Here is a 21,779-nt window from a genome sequence, read left to right on the forward strand (position 1 = left end):
GCTCCAGAAGTTTTCTAAATGTTTTGATATGGGGGATACATGGGGACGGGTGTTGCACAGAGGAAATGGCATGGGTTCCTCCTGGGTGTCCCCCCCCCCCTCCATTCCAGAGGTAGGTAGACAGAATGGGATGCAACTAAATTTGTAAGTATTCTAGAATTCTGTTGAAACTGATTTTTGGCAGCATTTGTATGTACTATGCTTCCACAATGTAGATACAATATATTGGCAGCCATTACAGTAACATATTTCTCTTGAATAAGTATCATTTACATTAGACCTTGTAGTGAGATTAAATGGGGGAAATAATATATCTGGTTTTATGAAGAGAGAGTAGGATACAGTGAAACAGAACCTTAAAAAGATTTAAATTGCATTCACATTTATCATAGTATTATAATATCATCTCAGAATCATTCTGCAGAAGTGCTGTGGTTACCATAACCGCAGTTGTGTTCAGATTAGTAACTGGCAAGAACAGTTGGCTCATTTTAGATAAAAATAGTGTAACATATTTTATCTAGCTCAGCATTTTATTTAGCTGAAAAAGTAAAAGAAATATGTGAAATGTTGCTGTTGCAGTAGAATCTGGATATGCTTGTGGAAGGTCGACATTACATTCTATTCAAGGCACTACACGTTTTTGTGATGAATCTGCAGAATCGTAATTTAGAATTGGGGCTTATTATAACATGGTTATTGCAACAGTTAGCAAGGTAGTAATTGCAGAATGATACTTAAATATATAATGTTATATCACATCATTCATTCCATGATACATAATGCAAATATGTTAATTATTCTTAATTGGCATAGCTGAACTTGAAATATAGTTAATCTTCCATGTAACATTAAATACTCTTGCTTTATAGATGAATAAAATACATTTTATACTGACAGTGCTTTTCTTATTTAGAAGCCAATTTTGTTGAACTGTCATATAAAATTGTTTTGGTAGATATTTGCTGACTGACCAAAACAGGCTTCGAAGTGTAAATGATATCATGCCTATGATTGGTGCAAGATTCTATACTCAGTTGGATGCTGCCCAAATGAGAAATGATGTAATAGAAGAAGATCTTGCAAAGGTAAATTATTATGTTCTGTCCAGTGTTGCATAATTCAGTTAGTAAACTGAAGCTGTCTTTCTGCATCTGTTAGCAAAACCTTTATGATAGATTTTACTCAGGATTTTCTCCCTAAAGACATACAACTTTAGGGAGAATCAAACCAAAAGGCTTGATTATCATCAGAAGCTTGTGCTTACTACATAAAGGGTAGAATATAGAACACCTTTCATTTCTAGTAGTGATCAGATAATATTGCTCATTCACCATAGCAGATGTGTGAAGATATTACATAAGTATCTCTTTATTTATATTCAGTTCATGTTGTTCAGATTGCAGCTAAGACTGGATCTTGAAGGTATGATCCAATTCTATGTCTTTTCTGGTAATGCAGCCCTCTAAAAATGAGCGCAGACATACTACTTGGAAAATACAGAACTAAATTTATGATCTTTTCTAAAGCAAAACACACTAAAATATTCCCCACTCTCCCCTGGTCTTCTATGGCTTAGCCAGAAATGAAGAAGTATTGGTTGAATAGTTATTTTTAGGGTAAGAAGTTGATTAGAAAGGATCTCTTAACTTTGTAAAGAGATTAACTGCCAGGCTGGGAAATACTTTAGTCAGATGGATGAATCCTTTATAAAGATAAAAAGATAATGTTTCTGGAAACTCATCTCGAGATCATGCTAGACACTTCAAATATTGACAAAATGGTTTTGGCTATCACTGGAGTTGTAGTGAATTTCAAGCCAAACTTCCTAATAATAGGCTAGATAGAAGCAGCAGAAGGGTAGGACATGCATCAGGAAATTGTGGTAGACTGTAAAAACAGGACAGATTTTTTTTGGTCTTTTCCATTTTGCAAAGTCAAGTTTCAAGTTGAAAAGGTAAAACCTCAAATTGGGGAAAGAGCATATTCTAATAAAAAAGGGACTTCCCATTTATCTAAGTGAGAAATTTTGGTAAATGCTTCCAAATTTAAAGATTTTGGGGGTTCATGCACAAAGTGCAATGTGTCGTTTCAAGTAGAAATCCCAAGTAGGGAGTAAAAGTAAGATGTGTCTGGTATAACTCATGGGGGAATAGCTAGGTATTTTCTGAGAAAGTGCGGTTAATATTTCTGAGGTAGGAAAAAGGGAGAGAAAAACTCAAGAGAAGACTTAAAGAACTATTACTGAAATTCCTAAGATTAACAAAGAGCAGAAAGAAAAAAAAGAAAGAAAGAAAGACAGACAGACAGACAGACAGACAAAGAAGTGTTCGCCAAGCTACTGCTGGCAGAATTGCTAGGTACTAAGTACACTTAATGAGTTAGAAATAAAACAAGCTAGCTGTGATTTTAATTAGATTTCCCCCCAGCCTTCTAAGGTATATCCAGAGTCACTATTTTACCATTCAATTTTGCCCCCTTGTGTTGTATCTTTGTATGTACTAGTTCAACCTGTTTTAAGAGATTGAAGAAACAGATCCATAATTTGTTGATATTCAACAGCCCTTCATTTCCCTGAAGGTTGCTCCATAATTATGCCTTGCATCTACTTTGGTCAAATGTTGTTCCATAATAATGCCTTGCATCTACTTTGGTCAAATCATAGAGATGGAAACTGTAGTCTTCCAATGCTTCAGTTACTTACAGCCTGGTCCAAAAGCTTCAGGTGATTCAGAATGCAACAACAAGGTTTTTGCCTAGTGCTCAAAGGCTGCAGTACACAATCCAACGTTATCTAAACTCCATTGTCTCTTTATTTGCTTCTATACTGATACTTCCTGAAATCCTGAACGATTATGGGCTACGTTACCCTAGGGATTACTTCATCCTACATACACCTTCCAACATATTAAAACCAGGGTCATAGGCCTTTCTCTTTGAGCCAACTCAGGAGATCTAGGAAATGAACATGAGAGTTGAGCACTTTCCTGTGGTGGTCACTTTATCGTGGAATTGCACTTAAAATGCATAAGGCTCACAACATGTTCGTCTTTAGCTAGAAATTTAAGACACTTGCTTTTTTGAATAGTTTCTAATTGCTGCTAGATTTAATACATAATATTTATATTTGCTGCTCTTTGTGTATCTAAACATTGGTTGTATTATGTTCATTGCTTTTAGAACTGGTTAGTCGTACTTTTTGTTTGTTCCTGTGTTATTCAGTGACAGATGGTCAAAGTCATGCTGGGCTAGTGAGAACTCAAAATGGCCAAATCTCCTTTTCCTGTGTCCTACTGGGTTTGTGATTGAACTGTCATAATTTTGCTGCTAGCTGGGAAACAAGGAAATGCTATGATCCTGTAGTTCCAAGCATCAATCCTGGAGATGCAAAGGTTACAGAGGTTTTCCCATTTGCCACAATGTGGACAGGGCACTCCATCTTCATCTCTGTTCACTGGGACATCTTCTCAGGGACAATTAGTTGACTCAGAATTAAGGGGTGGTGGTGGGGGGGGGGGTACACACACTTTTTGAACTATATTTCCCAGAATTCCCTAGCTTTAGCATAGCCTTCTCACTTTTCCAAATTCTCATTAAATTTAAGGCCCTTTTAAATCATTGGGAAGTTCTTGATAACGCAGCCCAACAAAACATGTTTCTCTTTGTGTCTCTGTTTTTAGGCCTGTTCCCAGTGTTATTTGGGGCACTGATTCAGAAAATTGCATTGGATAGGCTGCATCTGCTCTAGTTTCTTAAATATTCTATTCTTTGGGCAAGCAGATGGTGACTGATATATAATATATATTTTGTATCTCAAAAACTGACAGGGGAAAACTAATGCCATTTTTGATATCAGCAGGTCAAATATACCCAGAAACAGGTCTAACATTTGAGATATCAAAATGTGTGTTGGCCAATGAAAGCACAGTTCACTAGAGACCATAGAATATGGTTTTTAAAAATAGCACATAACTGAATGAAGATAAAAACAGGTTTCAGCTTGTTCTACTAATTGCCGTATATTCCAGGGTACTACACTACTTTTTAGGCATGTAAAACCTTATAAAATTTTGGGGGTCGTCTAGTACCCCGGATATAAAATTAAAATAACAATAAAACTACCGGTAGACCTTTTGGTGTGGAGGGTATTTGTCCATGGGCTCCCCTCCTCCTCCGCTGCCTCGGCTTATGGCAGCCTCCCAGGCAGGCTCCCCGTCCTTCCTCTCTTCCTGGCTTTCCGCGCTGGTCAGGCCACTCTCCTTCTTTCTGGCCAGGACTCACGAGAACCTCCTCTTCTCCCACAAGACAATGTGATCTCGCGGGCGAAGAGGCTCTTCTCACGAGTCCTGGCCAGGAAGAAGAAGAGCGGCCTGAGCAGAAGGGCTTTCCGCGCTGGTCAGGCTGCTCTCCTTCTTCCTGGCCAGGACTCGCGAGAACCTCCTCTTCTCCCACGAGACAATGTTTTCTCGCGAGACAATGTTGTCTTGTGGGAGAAGAGGAGGTTCTCGTGAGTCCTGGCCAGGGAGAAGGAGAGCGGCCTGACTAGCGCAGAAAGCCCTTCTGCTCTGGCCGCTCTCCTTCTTCCTGGCCAGGCCATGAGAGAAGCACCTCTTCTCCTGCAAGACAACATTGTCTCGCAGGAAAAGAGGCGCTTCCCGCAAGGCTTGATGAGGCTGGGAGCCAGAGACACCATGACGGCAGAAATAAGGAGAGCGGCCCGAGCAGCATGGGAGGCCCTTCTGGAGGTGGCGCAGGAAGCAGCCCAGAGGCCCAGGGGCAACCACACAGCAGGCCTAGAGGACAGAAAATGCGGAGTTGTCTTAAACGGCGAGTATGTCCCCAACTCTATATTTTGTGTGCTAAAGTTGGGGGGTCGTCTTATAGCCCCAGTCATGTAATACCCTGGAATATACAGTAAATGTAAGACATTTATATTTGGTTTTATGATTATGGTATGTGTCTATGTAAATGGTTGGTTTTGTGATTATGGTTTATAACCATGTCATTGTGAGCCAGTTTTTATTTTTCTCTTAATCTTGCCTTCTAGGAGGTTCAGAATGGAAGATTATTTCGACTTCTTGCGAAACTGGGAACAATCAATGAGAGGCCAGAGTAAGGGACCAAGCATTTTCTCCCTCACAGTGTTCTATCCAGGGGCACCGCAAAGAGTCCAAATGTTCCCGTTTTACGAAACATAATGAAGCCTTTGAAAGATGGGTTTGGCCACTTTAGAATGGGCTAAGCTTCATGTTTTGCCACTCTAATGTGATTTTCCTGCTGCTTGGCAGGGGGTTGGACAGGTTGGCCCACAAGGTCTCTTCTAACTCTCTGATTCTGTGATTCTGGTCAGTTTTGTAGGACACAGGCCAGAACTTCCTTGTGCGTGAATATAGATGTATTTGCTACTCATGGCTTAGATGGATGATGCCATCCTGGTTTGTGGCTTGTCTGGATGCAGAGAATAATTCGTGCAATATATGTTTCATAATAGATTTGACCATATTCGACTTATTTGAAAGACTTAACTTTAAAACTCCAAGCTGTTAGTAGTGCTTTTCTGGGAAGGTATTTCAGTTTTTTCTCCCAACAGCAGCAAATATCCTCCAAGTGCAGACAGTGCTACAATGCCAATTCTGGAAACTGGGAACAGTAGTTGATATTTATAGAGATTGCATTCTCCTGGACACTGTAAGTCTATCCATAATCACTAACAATGCAAAACAAAAAATAAAATAATACAGCATTTCATGCAGAGCATTGGAAGCTACACAAATTCACATGAAAACCTTATTCACCCGGTTTTCAAATCAATGAAATGATAATATTCAAAGAATGTCCAGTATAGTTTAACTTAACATACTTTTGGACCGATGAAGATTTTTTAACAGTTTAAACTCAATGACCTAAATGGATGATACTTTTTTTGTTTTTTCTTAAATTGTGTGTTATGGAGGGTGGGGGAGTTGGTGTGAAGCTCAGGTATTACTTAACCTGAGATGATTGTGAACTCGTTCTCTTAATAGGAAACACAACTTTTCTTTTTTACAATAGATTTCAGAAGGACCCAACATGGTCAGAAACTGGAGACCGATACCTCCTGAAGCTCTTTAGGGATCATCTATTCCATCAGGTGACTGAAGCGGGTACTCCATGGATAGACCTCAGTCACATTATCTCTTGTCTTAACAAGGTAAATTGGAACTATTGTACAGGGTGTTTCTAAAAGGTGGACATAAAAATTTACTTTTAGGAAGAAGCAATCTTGTTACAACTGACAAGGACAAGCAGTGTCTGGTTTAAGCTCTTTTTTTAGTAACCCAGAACATCATCCTATTATTGTTCATTTAGTCATGACCTCAGCACCTCATTATACTTGTCTTTTCAAAGTAGATTTCTTTTTTTGTCAGGCAATTTCTGGTGCCTGGTGTTTTACTATTTTACTTTAGTTTTAATTGGAATGTGAGGAGGTCCTCCACATCTATAGATTCTGCACCAACAGATTCCAGTATTGTTGGCCTGAACCCCCCCCCCCCCCCCCGAAAAAACCCTTTAATTTTGCCATTTAATACGAGGGACACATTTTACTATATCACTTATAGTACACAATTGGATCCGGCACAGCCTATCCTATTTAGTGTTAACGCAGTATTAATTTAAAAGTTGATATGTTAAATGAATACTTGTGGCATGCTAGAGGAGGAATGGGCAGCATGCAAGTCAAATTACCACCCTGAGTCCTCACGGGGAGATATGACGGGATACAAAAAAAGATGTTGATGATGATTATTATTATATCCACTCAGACTTTCTATAGACCTGGGCAAATGGGTTTAGGATTGTGACTAAACGGCCCAATATTTTATATTCAGTTGAAAAAATGCCATATGTTGATATCTCTGAACATTAAATGCTTGAGACCATTATGTATTGGTGTATAGTGAATTCCTTCTCAGATTTTAGTCTTTAAAGAGCAAAATGTTCCATGTAGCAAATATGCAATTACATTTTATTTTGTAGCCCTAGGTTTGCTTTAATATTAAAGCTAATCCCACTTACTGTATATACTCATGTATGAATTGACCTCATATGCAAATTGAGGATGTGTTTGTGGGCCAAAAATACATGACCCATGAATAAGTCAAGGGTACAACTTGCCGCAACAGGGCTCTTAGACATTCCCTGCCAGGATCGGTACTCTTTTTTTCACAAGACTGTGCTAGAAGGACTGCTTATTCCGTCCAGGCATCATCTCCTGTACCTTCACAGGAGATTTAATGAGCCCTGTTGAGGCATGGGGAATGCATGCTTGCTTATGTGTGTGTATATTGCAGTTTCTTGTGCTACCTTTGAAAAAAAAAACACCCGAGCTCTCCTCTCTTTGGTGGAAGATCTAAACAGTCCCACTGAGGTATGGGGAGGAGGGGCAGTCATTGTTTCTTTTATGCCCAGGTAGACAGCTTTCAGATAAAGATTTGTGTACAACTTGACCCAGGTTTTTAGGGTAAAATAATTGGCATAAATATTTCAAAATATACACAAGAATATGTGGTATGTCATTTATAAAGTAATACACTCTTCAGTTGGGACTGTACTGTTCCATTAGTCACATCATTGACTACTTGCCTTAACTCTTCTTCCATATCAGAATATCTCTGTACATGGAAAGCATGTTCTTCAAGGATAAGTGTAAGCTTTCTGTGTGTATCGCAGGGTAGAGAATTGGGGAAGAGTCGTAACATAAGAAAGATTGCTTATGTGTCTTATGAGATCATAGACACTCCCTCCCACAAGTGATTGTACAGTATGCTTTCAGAAGTGTATGGATTTTGTTGAAAATATGTTTTCCTTTTGTAGTTTGGAATATGTTTCCTGAGTCTCCGAGTCTCAAGTTGTGCCGCTATTATCAAAGCAGCACAACTTGCTTAGGGTTTTACAATGCACAGATGCACAGAAGATTGCTAGAGAATCTGTTAATCCCAGGCTGTTCCTTCTATACAATAGAAAAATAATGATAGTTCTTAGCAGAATGTTGTGAGGATGAAGGAAAGTGTTTATAGGCCTTTGTGTGCCAAAAAGACTTCAACACGCTATTATTACTTTTTGATAGCGAGTCCTGTGCCATCAATCTGCATCAGGTTTCCTGTGCTCTTCTTTCAGCTAGATGCTGGTGTGCCAGAAAAAATAAGCCTCATTTCCAGAGACGAGAAGAGTGTACTTGTGGTAACGTATAGCGACCTAAAACGCTGCTTTGAAAACACTTTTCAAGAACTGGTTGCAGCTGCAAACGGTCAGTTGTAGTACTTGCTGAAAGCATGCCGGACATTGCTGAGGAAAGGAACCAGTAGCAAATTGCACTACAACTGATTGTCATCATCTCATTTCACACTTTGGGAAACAAAACAGCAGGAGATGTGCTGCACTTCGGTCAGGTACACTGTTACTTGAAGGGAAGAATGATTTTGCTTACCCTTGAGCTCTGGCTGCCATTGGAGGCTTTATCTGTGAAAATTTTATTTTAAAAAAAGGAACACATCAGGGGCGTGATGTTCCTGCTTTTATTTTTTCCACTCGTATATGCACTAATTTTAATTTTTTAAGAAGACTTTCTGATCTCTGAAGTTTTGCCACATTGGATACTTACTAAGGGAATCTCTTTGCAAAGACATTTCTGGGATAAACTCTTTTTCTTTTGCTTTCTTTTCTCCCTCCCCCTTATTTTTTTACCACCAAGGGTTTTATTCATTTTGATATTATTTGCACCCCAGAATGCTATAAAGGACCAGGTGAATAATTTCCTAAAAATTGTGTTCTGTAAATTAAAATGTAGCTTGTAACCTCTGTAAAACTGTGTCATATGCCACCCACTGTTAGGTTAACTAATCAAACCAGAAGATGCGTATTTAAAAATGAAGAAAAAAATCAAGTAAGATATTGTAGAGATGTCACATGTAAAAATATCCCCCTTTATTTGGTCGAAGCACCATTTGAGATCTGTAACTTCAAGAGCATACCCAAATTCTCTAAACACAACCAGCGCCTTTTAAATAAAATACCTGTTTGTATATTTTCCTGCTAATCGATGCATTTACATTTATGCAATTTTTAATAGAATTTTTTAAAGAGAAATTGTGTTACAGGTCTGATGTTTCAGGAGTGTATTCTTTTAAGTTACTTATAGTATCCTTTTCGTTTTTGTATAAAGTTCTGTTCTTGGAACCACAGCTTTATTATGGTACTTTACACTGGATACAGATACAGAGACACTGTCCAGAAGATTAAGACACAGCAGTTGTCTGGCATCAAGAGCTTTTTGAAGTTTTATAGCCTGATTCTGGAGGAATTGATGGTATGCTGTGCCTTTGCAGTCACTGCTTTGCCCAAAGTAATATTACTTTTGATAATACCCAACGCATGAATATTCAGTCTTCAAGTCTGGATTTTTATTTTATTTTATCTTCTTATTTTGCTTTTTGCCCGCAACTAGTTTTCTGATACTGGACCCGCTGTTGTCTGCAAGCTTTGGGTATTCAAGGGAATTTGTAGTAGAACACCTCCACTTTGATACTGAAGACTGCCAAATAAGTAGGACTGTTTATTTCTTTGTTCTTTCTTAACAAACAGTAGTGAAGATTGTGTAAACCTGCATCTTTTTCCAGCACTGAATGTTTAAAAGCACTGGGTGCTCGCTATGAAGAAAACATGTGGAAACTCTCTTCAAAAGGTGTCGGACTGGCTCAAAGCACTTGCAACTGATGTTACTGGCATCGATTTTATTAATTCTGGATATTTGTAAATTCAGATAAATTTTTAATAATTATCTCCAGTTTTATAAGCTTTAAAGACGACACTCCTACTTTGGATTTGCCTCAAGAAAAGCAGAGCTCTTCAAGGCTTTGAAAGTCTAGGGACACCGTTCAGGAGATGTGGCAGAGCATCAGTTGAGGAGCTTAAAGAAATAACATTAATTATTGTTTGATCTGAAAATAAGTTTTAAATGGAGCATAATGTTTAATATTCAGAGGATTACAGTTGCCATAATGTTCTTTTTTAAAATGTCAAGAGGAACAGAGACTTTGGGATATGAACATGGCAAACCAGTCTTTTATCGTTAGCTCATGTATTTGAGGAAGAGCAGCTGTCTTTTATATGTTTTTGAGAAATCATATTGTAATTCTTTTGTACAAAAAAGTAGTACTTGTATTCTAGGAGAAATATTGAATGCTTAATTTATAAGCGGGCTGAGGCTTTTTTTCTCTTTTCTTTTTCCCAGTATTGTTTTCGTTGAAAATGAAAGGGGATCATCTCTTGAGTTGCGGGAATTGGGAACTTTTTGACCGATTATTTTGTGGACCAATATTTTGGGAAAAGCAAAGGCAGGGGTAAAGCAGGGCTTCTTCAGTCTCATCTTCGCTTATACCAGCAATATCCACCTCTTAAAACAGACAAATTGCATTTTGCAAAACTTCTGTCAACACACATGTCCATTGCTTTAGCCCCAGTAATCTCAGGACTTGATTTAAAGTATATTTAAAATTAAAATAAAGAGCAGAGATCTGATAAGTTTCCATGAGTAAATGCCATCCAGGAAATATTTGCTGTTGGGTAATACATAAAACAATGTGGAATTTTGTTTATTTTCTTTGGTCCATGTTTTGGAAGTTTCTGCTTTGGTGTTTTTTGGGGGGAGAACCCTTCTACTCCAATATAATTCCATTTAGAAGGCTGTCCATTAAATAGCATGTTCCGTTCATAGGAAGAGTTACATAATCCCTAAAGTAGAGCTGCAGCATAAAAGATCCTTGCAAGGCACCCTTTTTCCACATGGGAAACAATTCCGACCTTCCTATCTTTACAGTTAAAAGCACAGAAAGGACAACCTTTTGAAATCATGTGATGTTAGTCCATTTACATTTTATTACCTGTTTTAAGTTGCTTGTCTGGGATTTTTTGTTTTTTGCTACACTGTAAATATTTTGGGAAGTACTTTTTTTTTTTTTTGCTTTTTTATTTTGCCCTTGTTCCAGTATACGTTAGATGTGAACCGCTTCCCCTAAAAAGCACCAGTATGTTACATTCTGATGTCATGATCCCACAATGTGTTACCTTTTAATCCTGTTTTTCATTCTTTTCATGTGTACAGCAGTATTTTTAATAAAGAATTCCAGAAATAACAATGTCTTCGTTTGAAACTGTGGGTATTGTGTTCCTCCTTGGCTAGGTGTTTTAAACTGCATTGTAGGGCTTTTGAAGTGACTGGACTGACCTTGAAGGAGCTGGGGGTGGTGACGGCCGACAAGGAGCTCTGGCGTGGGCTGGTCCATGAGGCCACGAGGAGTCGGAGATGACTGAACGAATGAACAACAATAGGGCTTTTGTTTTTCTTGTATCTTACTTTGCCCCACTGTCTAAATCCACATGAGCATATTCCACTCAAAGAATTTTTTCCTTTATTCCAAACATAAAAATTCTGCAACATTTGTACACTGACTACATTAAAATGTAAATATTATGATTTTGCCTGCATAAATTAACCTGGACCACCTGTCAATTTACCTTAAAAAGTTTATTTCCAAGCAAAGTAAACTTAAATCACAGCAAATTTGGTTGGTACTCTTTGCTCTTGCAATAAGAAGGCAAAAGAGATGTCTAATGCATTAAAAAAAATCCTGGAAGATAAGTGTTCATTAAAAATACTGAATGATAACATGTGCATTTCAATACTATATTGAAAATGTCCCCCCCCCCCCTTTCTTTTTCTCAGAAGTTAAGAGTTCGCCTTCAGGAAAGCTTCATAGAATCATAGAGTTGGTAGAGACCGCAAAAGACATCTAATACAATGCACTGCCATAGAGGCATACACAACTGCCATATTTTCCCCAAAATAAGAACGGCTCTGATATTCATTTTTGTTCCAAAAGATGTATTGGGTCCTATTTTCAGGGGATGTCTTATTTTTCTTGTACAACAGTCCATATTCATTCATTTATTCATGTACAAACATCTATATTTAATTCAAATACAGTCATGTTATCTTCTTCTAGGACAGTGGTTCTCAACCTGTGGATCCCCAGATGTTTTGACCTTCAACTCCCAATAATCCTAACAGCTGGTAAAAACTGGCTGGGATTTCTGGGAGTTGTAGGCCAAACACCTGGGGACCCACAGGTTGAGAACCACTGTTCTAGAACATCATCATAACTCTCCAAACCCCGAATTCCAGCCTGAATTTCTTGTGATTTCATTTCCAGTAGAACCATTGGTCCAGCAATAGAGTTCTCCTTAAATGAGCACTTCATGTCCAAGTATTAATGTCAATGATATTGTTTTTATTTAATTATATATAACTATTTTATAATTCAATGTGTTTGTTTTGTGCTGCAATGGATATACTACTGTAAATATGTCCATCTGGCTGACAGTCTGAACTGGGGCTTATTTTTGGGGTAGAGTTTATATTGCGAGCATCCTGAAAAATCATGCTAGGGCTTATTTTCCAGTTAGGTCTTGGTTTGGGGAAAACAGGGTGAAGCAATCCTGAAATATGCCCATTCAGTCTCTATTTAAAAATCTCCAAAGACCAAGAGTCTACCATTTTCTGAGGCAATGTGTTCCACAGTCAAATGCCTCTTACATTCAATAAGTTCGGAGCCCCCAGTGGTGCAATGAGTTAAACCCTTGTGCCGGAAGGACTGAAAACCAACAAGTCGGAGGTTCGAATCCAGGGAGAGCACAAATGAGCTCCCTCTATCAGCTCCAGCTCCCCATGTGGGGACATGAGAGAAGCCTCCCACAAGGATGATAAAACATCAAAACATCCAGGGCATGCCCTGGGCAATGACCTTGCAGATGGCCAATTCTCTCACACCAAGTCGCTACTGACACAAATTCAAGAAGATCATCTTCATGTTTAGGTTGAATCTCTTTTCCTATAATTAGAATACTTTGGTTTGTGTTCCTGGCTGTTGTGCTAAATTCCTACAGAGCCTACAGTTGGGAATTGTTAAACCCACTTTCCAACACTTTCAGCTGGCCAGCTAATGGTTAAAGCAGTGGTTCCCAACCTGTGGTCCCCAAAAACTAAAATATAGTTTGTGGCCTTACCTTTACTACACCATTGCAACAAGAGCGACTGGTCTCGTGGAACCCACTTACAGTGCTGAGGCTTATTAAATATGGTTTTCTGTGGGCAAGCAGATGGTGACTACTGGATGGCATATGTTCTGTATCAGGATGGCATATGTTCTGTATAGTATCAGAAACTAGAGCTGATGTGGTCTATCTAATGCAGTTTTCTGAATCAGCACCCCAAATAACCAAACCGAATCTAAAGTTGACCAAAAACTGATTCATAACGCTTTTTGGTACTAATGGAGAGTGGTCCCTGGTCAAGTGGTCCCTGGTCAAAAAAAGGTTGAGAACCACTGGGTTAAAGTAAAAGGAGTTTAGTGCAACATATGGTTAGCAACGAGTTCCATATTCAGTATCTATAACATACAAAATGATGTCCTGCATAGTGATGATGCAGAAGAACATGTATGTGTGAACTCATTCTTCACAGAGACAATTCACAAAACAAGCTTCTCATGGCAATCCCACCAGTGGCTTAACATGCGGTAATCATCCTTCATGAAGGGTCTGGGTTTTTGGACATATTGGTATTCCTACGGATGTCCTGGTCCTCAAACACACTCTGCTTCATTTGGAAGAATGCTGCACTCGCAGAGCTCAGGTGATGTTATATTTCAGTGTCAATGTTGACAATGTTGACATCATATGAAATTTTGAAATTTCTTCAAACAGAGAGTAGTAATTCCAACAGATACCACTGCAACATGTAAATAGGTTATTAGTACAACACAAGTCTTATCAAGCAAAGCTTGGAAATCAGTTTTATTGTGAAAATTTAGAAAATGCGTGTGAAAATAAATTTAAAGGTTTAAGCATAAGTATGAGTTTATTTACATACACTTATCCATAGCAAAATTCACTTAAAAGAAATAAAACCCCAGTGATTTATTAAAGCACTTTTATTTTTAAATATTATATTTACAGCTATTAGTATCCTATTTGAAGATGACACTAACACTCCCATTCATTATCTCCTCAATAGCTAATAAATGAACCATGTATCAAAGGATGTCTGGGACTGTGCTCTTTTGAGAGGGTGCACAAAGATTGCACTCCTTTGGGTTTTAGAAGTGGGAGTTTCAAATGTTTCTGTACTGAAAAGCTCTTTTGAGAGTGTAATCCTACACATTTCTGTTCAGAAGTTTGTATTAAGATCACTTATACCAGATCAGGTATGCATTTATATCATAAATCTATTGAACTTTGGCCCCAATTTACATTTGTTACGACAAAGTCCCATGAAAACAATGGGACCTGTTTACTACTTGGAAATTGCATTGCTTTCTCGGGTACTTGAACATGACTGTTGTTACCTAATTTTCTCAATGGTTTCTTTATGAACTGAAATAATGGTTCACTAATATTTTCACCACATTTTAGCATAAATGCTCTTTGCACTAAATAAATGTTATAATTGTAAATAGCAGCAATAACATTAGATTCAGCAGTATATTAGACATAGCTTAACTGGCCTTCCAATTCGCATGTACAGTTGCAATGCGACACAGTGGTTTCACCAAAGACTAGCTGCCACACTGTGTTGTCACTTGGAATTGGAACATAAAAGGAAAATATAATAAGACAGAAATAAAGAATTCTGAAGTCTTGCAAGGTTAAACAACAACAAGAAAATGAATTAGGGACTCCCAAATAGTGCAGTGAATAAAGCATCAACAAATAGTGCTGTGACTTTGAAGCAGCATATAGACTCTGTAGTCAGCTATAAAGAGCTATGCAAGATATTGATGATCCAGGGCAACTCTGCTCAGCTGCCAACTTGTGGTTTAGAAATTTTAAGTTGCATCCAACTTCTCATATTATCCCTTTATAATGGAGACAAGAAGTGTGTGTATGTTGATAACGATGTTCTTAGAACCCTGTTCTCCACCACAGGATCAAATGTAATACCACAACAGTGTGAGGCCAGCATTGTGGTGTCTGTGGAAGACTACTGATAGAATGGGTTCGGGACACTTTCTGTAGATGTTGCTTACTGACGGATTGGCTCACAATTTCCTTTCCCCCCATTTCAGTGACAGTGGCTATGACAGTGCTGTGCCAGTGCTATGGCATACTGAGTTGTTGATACTTAACACTGATAGGACAGTGCTGTGGGTCTTGACATGGCTTCAGCAACAGCCCAATTCTTGTGCTTCTTTCAAGGATCTGCCTCAGCACTGTAAACAAAAACCAGAATCCTTTTGGCACACTGGAATTTTTGCAGGAATGCACAGTAGTGGCAAAAAAACCAAAAAAAAAAAAAAACAGGCCACGATCCTGCATCAGCCTATGTTTCCTACTCATCCGTCTATAATCCAGCAACTGCCAAGCACTAGGAAGGGTCCTTATTGAAAGGAGGTGATTGAAACCATGGAAAAACAACTTGGGGCGGGGGGGGGGGGGGTCTTGCCGTTCCCAATAGGCTCAGGCAAAAGCAGGCTACTTCCAGCCTGTCTTGGCTTGTTTGTCCTTCCTCGTCAAGTCAGCCATTCAAACCCACTCTGAGGATGCTTGGACCAGGTTTCATCTTTTTTGGAAGGTATGGTAGCAGGTGTAATAATATATTGTCCTATTGCACCCAGGATATCAATATCTTTTAAAAGATATCTGCACAAAATATTACTTTTCATCAAATATACATTAAAGATTGCTCATCTTCACCTGGAACTGTATGGTAAAGAGCACTATAAAAGTAGTTTCAGCTTCTTAACCAAGCCTAAACTCAGAATTATTTAGGGGGAAGTCCTATTAGTTTAAATAACACATCTAAATCAATGTATAATTGGTTTATTTTCAAGGCAGTGTAGATGTGGTCTCTGCAGTGTTTGCAACAAAACTTGGAGGTTGTAAGATAGCACCCTATGAGGTCTGCTTCGACTTTGTTTACATGGACACCAAGATCTAGAGAAGTGGAAGCTATTCTCCAGAAAGCCAAATAGGAAAAATGTCCATGTTTGAATCTGATGGGCAGAATTACCTTCTGCCAGTTTTGCATTTTTCTTCCACCTTAACTAATATAAACAGAACATTGCCAGAATGGCTTTTAGCATTTTGTTTAAAATTGTTTAAAATTATTTTTGAGAGAATGAATACACACTCAACTCAAAGATGCAACATTTCATCTGGGAACAGAATTGGCTAGACTACACAGGAAGCAGCTTTGTAGTTCAGTTAATTCATCTTCCTCGCCATTGTGTTGCTTGAGACTAGCACAAAAATGTACAATATGGCATTTCATAGTGAGGAAACACTACTCTTCCACCTCAGCTGGCATCTTTTCTTTATCAAGTTTCCACTGTTGAATGGGGAGCTAATACCACAGTAGAAGCACTATGTGGAAGTGTTCATGTATGGCACTTCAGAGAATATAATACTGTACATAGGTAGTATTGCATCAGTAGGCATCAGCAGGAAGCACAGTTCAGTATTTAAATGATGACAGGTAAGAGGAACAGCTTTTCTGAATAATTAAAAAGTCCTTTGTTAAACTGGGGGAGTTGAATACCGAACCTCAGAATTATAGTTGGGTGGAGGGAAGCCATGTTTTTCTCCCAATGTTACGCTGTCATGTGTAAAGGGCTGGGTCACATCACTGATATGACCGCAACTGAAACTGTAGAAATCTCGTTTGGTGATGTTGGAAAGGAGAGATTCCTTGCTCCTCTTGGCAGAGTGGAGGCTGTAAAGTAGACAAGATACTCTTGAAATGAAAGAATCACAGAGACAACAAACTTCACCATTTGTTTTCATTTTAAAAAAAATTCAAGTTTCTACCCAGTCTGCTGGTTTGGTTTAGTTGATTCTGCAAGCTTTATATCAACAAAAACTCATATAAAAATGGATATAAGTTCTAATAGTTCAATTAAAATATCCGTAAACTAATCCACAAAAGTTCTCTCAGGTTATAGTTTCCTGATTATGTTAAAACCCTTGATAGCTTTAGCTTGTGTCTAAAGTTGAAACATAAAATGTAAATTTCTCTGTTAATATCAACAAGTAACTAGCAATGCAGTATCAACAGAGAAAAATATGTTCATACACCTTTATATTTAGGCTGCCTAGCTGCTAAACTGCTCCATTCCTGCCAGCTATTGTTGCAGAGGGAACCTCTCCCCACAACTTTATGAAGTGTGTGTGTATGTGTGTAAGTCTCTGTGTGTGTGCACACACCCAATTATATGTGCAAGGTGGAGAGAGCAATTTTATATCACCAGTGCAAAATTGATATCAATATCAGTATCCTGCCATTGGTACAAGCATGGTTGCTGGGGACAAAAGAGAGGGCCTTCTCGGTGGTGACCCCCGGCTCTGGAACTCCCCGGGGAGATTAGGCTAGCATCCACTCTGCCCACCTTCTGTAGGGACCTCAAAACCTGGATGTTCCAGTGTGTGTTTGATAATGATCAGGCCCCTGTCTATGAATGACCAGCCCAAGCTGACCATTGCAGTGAACTCAGCACTTTACCCCAGCCCTGGTCCTATAATCTGCTTTTTGCACAAGCCCATGCCCAGCCCTCTCCAATTTCTGATCTTGCTCACCTTATCCCTGGCTCTGGCTATTAAGGTTTGTTTTTATTCATTTTAATTGTTGTTTTTGTATTCTGCTGTTTTTAATTGTTTTATTTAGTTTATTATATGTGTATTATATTTTTAAATGTGTTTTTTGTTTGTAAACCTTGTGTTGGGCTTGGTCCCACTCATAAGCTACCCCGAGTCTCTTCGGGAAGATGGTGGTGGGATATAAAATAAAGTTGTTATCATCATCATCATCATCATCATCTCAGGTAACAAAGGCTGAGATCCTACATCAGAGATGCAGCCAAGCCATGATGTCATGAATACAATCTGTTCCCCCATGTGCCCCTTGAAACCCACCTGCAAATCAAACCAAAGGATAGAGTAGTTGCAACTGCTCTCCCTATCTGTCCATGTGCATGTGTTTGTGCCTTCAAATTGCCTGCCAACTTTTGATCACCCCATGAATTTCATAGGGTTTTCTTAGGCAAGGAATACTCAGAGGTTATTTGCTTCCTCTGAAATATAGTCTCCAGCTCTGGGTATTGGTTGGTAGTCTCGTATCCAAGAGAAGATAGGATCTGGTGCCTTTAGACCAGGGGTCCCCAAACTAAGGCCTGCAGACTGGATGCGGTCCTACAAGGTCATTTCCCCAGCCCCAGCCTAAACTTTATACTTGGGGTTGCCCTAAGCCTGAAACAACTTGAGGGCACACAACAGCAACAACCCTAATTAACGTGACTATCTCATCAGCCAAAAGCAGGCCCACACTTCCCATTGAAATACTGGTAAGTTTATGTTGATTAAAATTGTTCTTCATTTTAAATATTGTATTGCTCTTTCATGTTTTTATTTGCACTACAGATAAAATATGAGCAATATACATAGGAATTTGTTCATGTTTTTTCAGACTATAGTTCAGCCCCCCAACAATCTGAGGGACCATGAACTGGCCCTCTGCTTAAAAGGTTTGAGAGCCCCAGCTTTAGAGTATTTAGGCCATTCATAATAGTAAAAAAAGAAATGCAGCACACTGTTATGTAGCCTGAAATACATCCTAAGATGCTATTTGATCCTGATGCAGTGTACTCCCACCAGCACACTTATGGAAGAGATCACTCTGGAGACATTTGGATCAATGGTGGATTTGTTCCAAGGTGGCATCTGACCAGCCTGGAAAAAAACATTGCTCAAGGAGGTACGAATAGATAGCTCTTTCACAGTGTTGGGAAAAGTACATCGACTGGTGTAAAATCTTGTTATGCTGGCATAAATTACCAAAAGGACTCAAGCCAAATTCTTCTGAAAAGTCACATGCTTTTGGAAAATAATAAGAATGGCATGAAGGCAACCAAGAGTTCCTGTCTGGGAGTTCTAAGATACAATCTTCCTTCAAAGAGTTTTCATCCAACTTCTCTAATCTAGTGATAGCCCGGTCCTTCTCCCTTTTTCTCACAGAGAATGTCCTACTGGGGTCGGTAGAAGCCAGTCTCCCACACCCAACGCAAGAATCATCTGTGCTTTTTTAAGACTCTGCACTTCCTTAATGTCCTTAATGTCTCAGAAATAATTCCTGTTAGGACCTTTTCCCCCCCTCCTAGGAAGTTCTTATTCTCTAAAAAGGAGCCAAACAGAGGAAAGTGGTTAATATGAAACAGCAGAGAGCAGGAAGAGAAATGACGCTCCTGCATCCCTTCATTGTCATGTTGCCATTTTCGTATTCTGAGCCCTTGAATTTTAAGTTGTGCATGTCTCGCTGAGTCATGAATGGGAAGGGGCGAACACGCATCTTTATATAATGTTCTCCTTGTTTGTTGGTCAGGATGCAGTTCTGTAGATTGAAAACATACCTTACTCCTAACTAATGCCATACCTTAACATGCTGCCTCAAACTAGCAGCTGTCCCAGTGTGTGCTCTGCAGAAACATAGGTACAACTTTTCTCATGTGGTACACTAGCATTATACTGTGAATTTACACAGCACTTCCGAAAGAGGCTGATGTGAGATCTTTTAAAAAAGTAAATCTCAGCCCTGCTTAGGATCAAACTAGGGTTGGCATCTTGTTGATGACACACACACATAGTGCAATGCTAGCCTGTGTTTTGTTTTGGTCATTAAAGAGGAAGCTATTCAGTACTTCCATTGTGCAACAAACACCACCTCCTTAAATACCTGTCTCATGCGGGAGTTCCCTAAACATGGTAGATGTTGGAGACCAGAGAGCATGTCTCCAAAGCCAGGCACAAAATGGCAAAGGCATTGGGTCACAAGTATGAGAGAGATAGGCTCCAAGGAAAGTGAAGGTGTAGTTCATATAATCATAGAATAATAGAGTTGGAAGAGACCACATTGGCCATCTAGTCCAACCCCCTGCCATGCAGAAAAAGTACAAAGTATCCCTGACAGATGGCCATCCAGCCTCTGTTTAAAAGCTTCCAAGGAAGGAGCTTCCATCACATTTTGAGGCAAAGAGTTCCATTGTTGAACAGCTCTTACAGTCAAGAAGTTCTTACTAATGTTTAGATGAAATCTCCTTTTCTGTAATTTGAACACATTGTTTCAAGTTCTAGTTTCAAGGGCAGCAGAAAACAAGCTTGCTCCCTCTTCCTTATGACATTCTTTCACATATTTATACATGTCTATCATGTCTCCTCTCAACCTTCTTTTTTGCAGACTAAACATGCCCAGTTCTTTAAGACGCTTCTCATAGGGCATGGTCTCCAGACCTTTGATCATTTTAGTTACACTCATCTGGACACCTTCCAGCTTGTCAGTATCTCTTTTGAATTGTGGTTCCCAGAACTGGACACAGTATGCCAGGTGAGGTCTAATGAAAGCAGAATAGAGAGGCACCATGACTTCCCTGAATCTAGACACTATAGTTCTTTTGATGCAGCCCAAAATCCCATTGGCTATTTTAGCTGCTGCATCACACTGTTGGCTCATTTTCAATTTGTTGTCCACAAAGACTCCAAGATCCTTTTCACATGGACTGTTGTCGAGCCAGTCATCACCCATACTGTATCTTTGCATTTCATTTTTTTTTCCTGCCAATCCAACATTTTTTTCTGCCAATCCAAGGCCTTTCTTCTAGGCCTAAATTTAATAAGGGGAGCTCAGTATTTGGATCTTTTTTTTTTTTTTTGGTTTTTAATTTTTAATAGAATTCTGGGAGGGGCATGAGGACTCGGCCTTGGAGGGAACGAGACTCTTGGAGGGAACGAGACTCACCTGTACCAAGATGTTGGCCACCCCTGTCTCGTATTTGTAATTGGATGCAACATGACTGGACTTACCCAAAGAAAAGGTGCTTTTGTTTGCTTCCAGTCCATGTAAAACGTTTCGGCTCTTCTGAAGGCTGTGCAATTCCACTGTCTGCTTGGTAACCCTGAGGGAAAATCCAGCTGTAAAGGCTCTATTCTATTTAGCACAGACCAAATCTAATTCGGTCCCCATCTCACGTCAGTACAATATGATTCCTGTATCCCAGTGGTTCCCAACCTGTGGTCCATGGACTACCATTGGTCCACAAGAACTAAAATATGGTCCACGGCCTCACCATTACTACATCATTGCATTGAGAGCGATTAGTCTCACAAAACCCTCATATAGTGCTAAGGTTTATTAAATATGGTTTTCTGTAGGTGAGCAGATGGTGATTACTGGATGGCATATGTCCTGTACCAGAAACTAGAACTGATGTGGTCTATCCAATGCAGTTTTCTGAATCTGCACCCCAAATAACCAAACCAAATCTAAAGTTGACCAAAAATTGATTCATAACCCTTTTGATACTAATGTTGGGGAGTGGTCCCTGGTCAAACAATGGTGGGGAACCACTGCTGTATCCACAAGGGATCGGTTCTCAGACTTCATGTGGATGTGTGAACCCATGAAAAACAGCAAACCATGTTAAAACAGAAGTACTGAAAAGAGGCACTTGTACAAGACGCCCTGTGTGATTAACTGAATAAGTTAACCCACGGATAAGTAAAGCTACATATATCAGTCTCATAGATATGGGGATCATGTGTAACCATTGTGGAATTCCTAATAGGTATACATCCCCTGACCAACAGGTGCGGTGATGGTAACACACTATGTTTTTCACAAGAATGGTGCCTATATGAGTTTC

At 39.2% G+C, this 21,779-nt stretch overlaps 2 protein-coding genes across 3 annotated transcripts in view; one reads left to right on the forward strand and one right to left on the reverse strand.

The window, feature by feature from the left end:
- Positions 1-11,174, forward strand: part of PAN3 (poly(A) specific ribonuclease subunit PAN3) — a 68,973-nt gene extending 57,799 nt beyond the window's left edge. For both annotated transcript variants that reach the window (XM_060770887.2, XM_060770888.2), the window contains 4 exons: positions 959-1,088; positions 5,048-5,112; positions 6,052-6,190; positions 8,158-11,174. In XM_060770887.2, the coding sequence (XP_060626870.2) occupies positions 959-1,088; positions 5,048-5,112; positions 6,052-6,190; positions 8,158-8,298 (475 nt within the window). In that variant the 3' untranslated portion in view covers positions 8,299-11,174. The remainder of the gene's footprint in view (positions 1-958; positions 1,089-5,047; positions 5,113-6,051; positions 6,191-8,157) is intronic.
- A 2,703-nt stretch (positions 11,175-13,877) lies between these two features.
- Positions 13,878-21,779, reverse strand: part of FLT1 (fms related receptor tyrosine kinase 1) — a 140,400-nt gene continuing 132,498 nt past the window's right edge. Inside the window, exons 29-30 of the mRNA XM_060770885.2 lie at positions 20,941-21,032; positions 13,878-16,807 (exon numbers count right to left, since the gene is read on the reverse strand). Of these exons, the coding sequence (XP_060626868.2) occupies positions 16,612-16,807; positions 20,941-21,032 (288 nt within the window). The 3' untranslated portion in view covers positions 13,878-16,611. The remainder of the gene's footprint in view (positions 16,808-20,940; positions 21,033-21,779) is intronic.

The sequence above is a fragment of the Anolis sagrei genome, chromosome 3 (assembly GCF_037176765.1).
Source record: "Anolis sagrei isolate rAnoSag1 chromosome 3, rAnoSag1.mat, whole genome shotgun sequence".
Lineage (NCBI taxonomy): Eukaryota > Metazoa > Chordata > Lepidosauria > Squamata > Dactyloidae > Anolis > Anolis sagrei.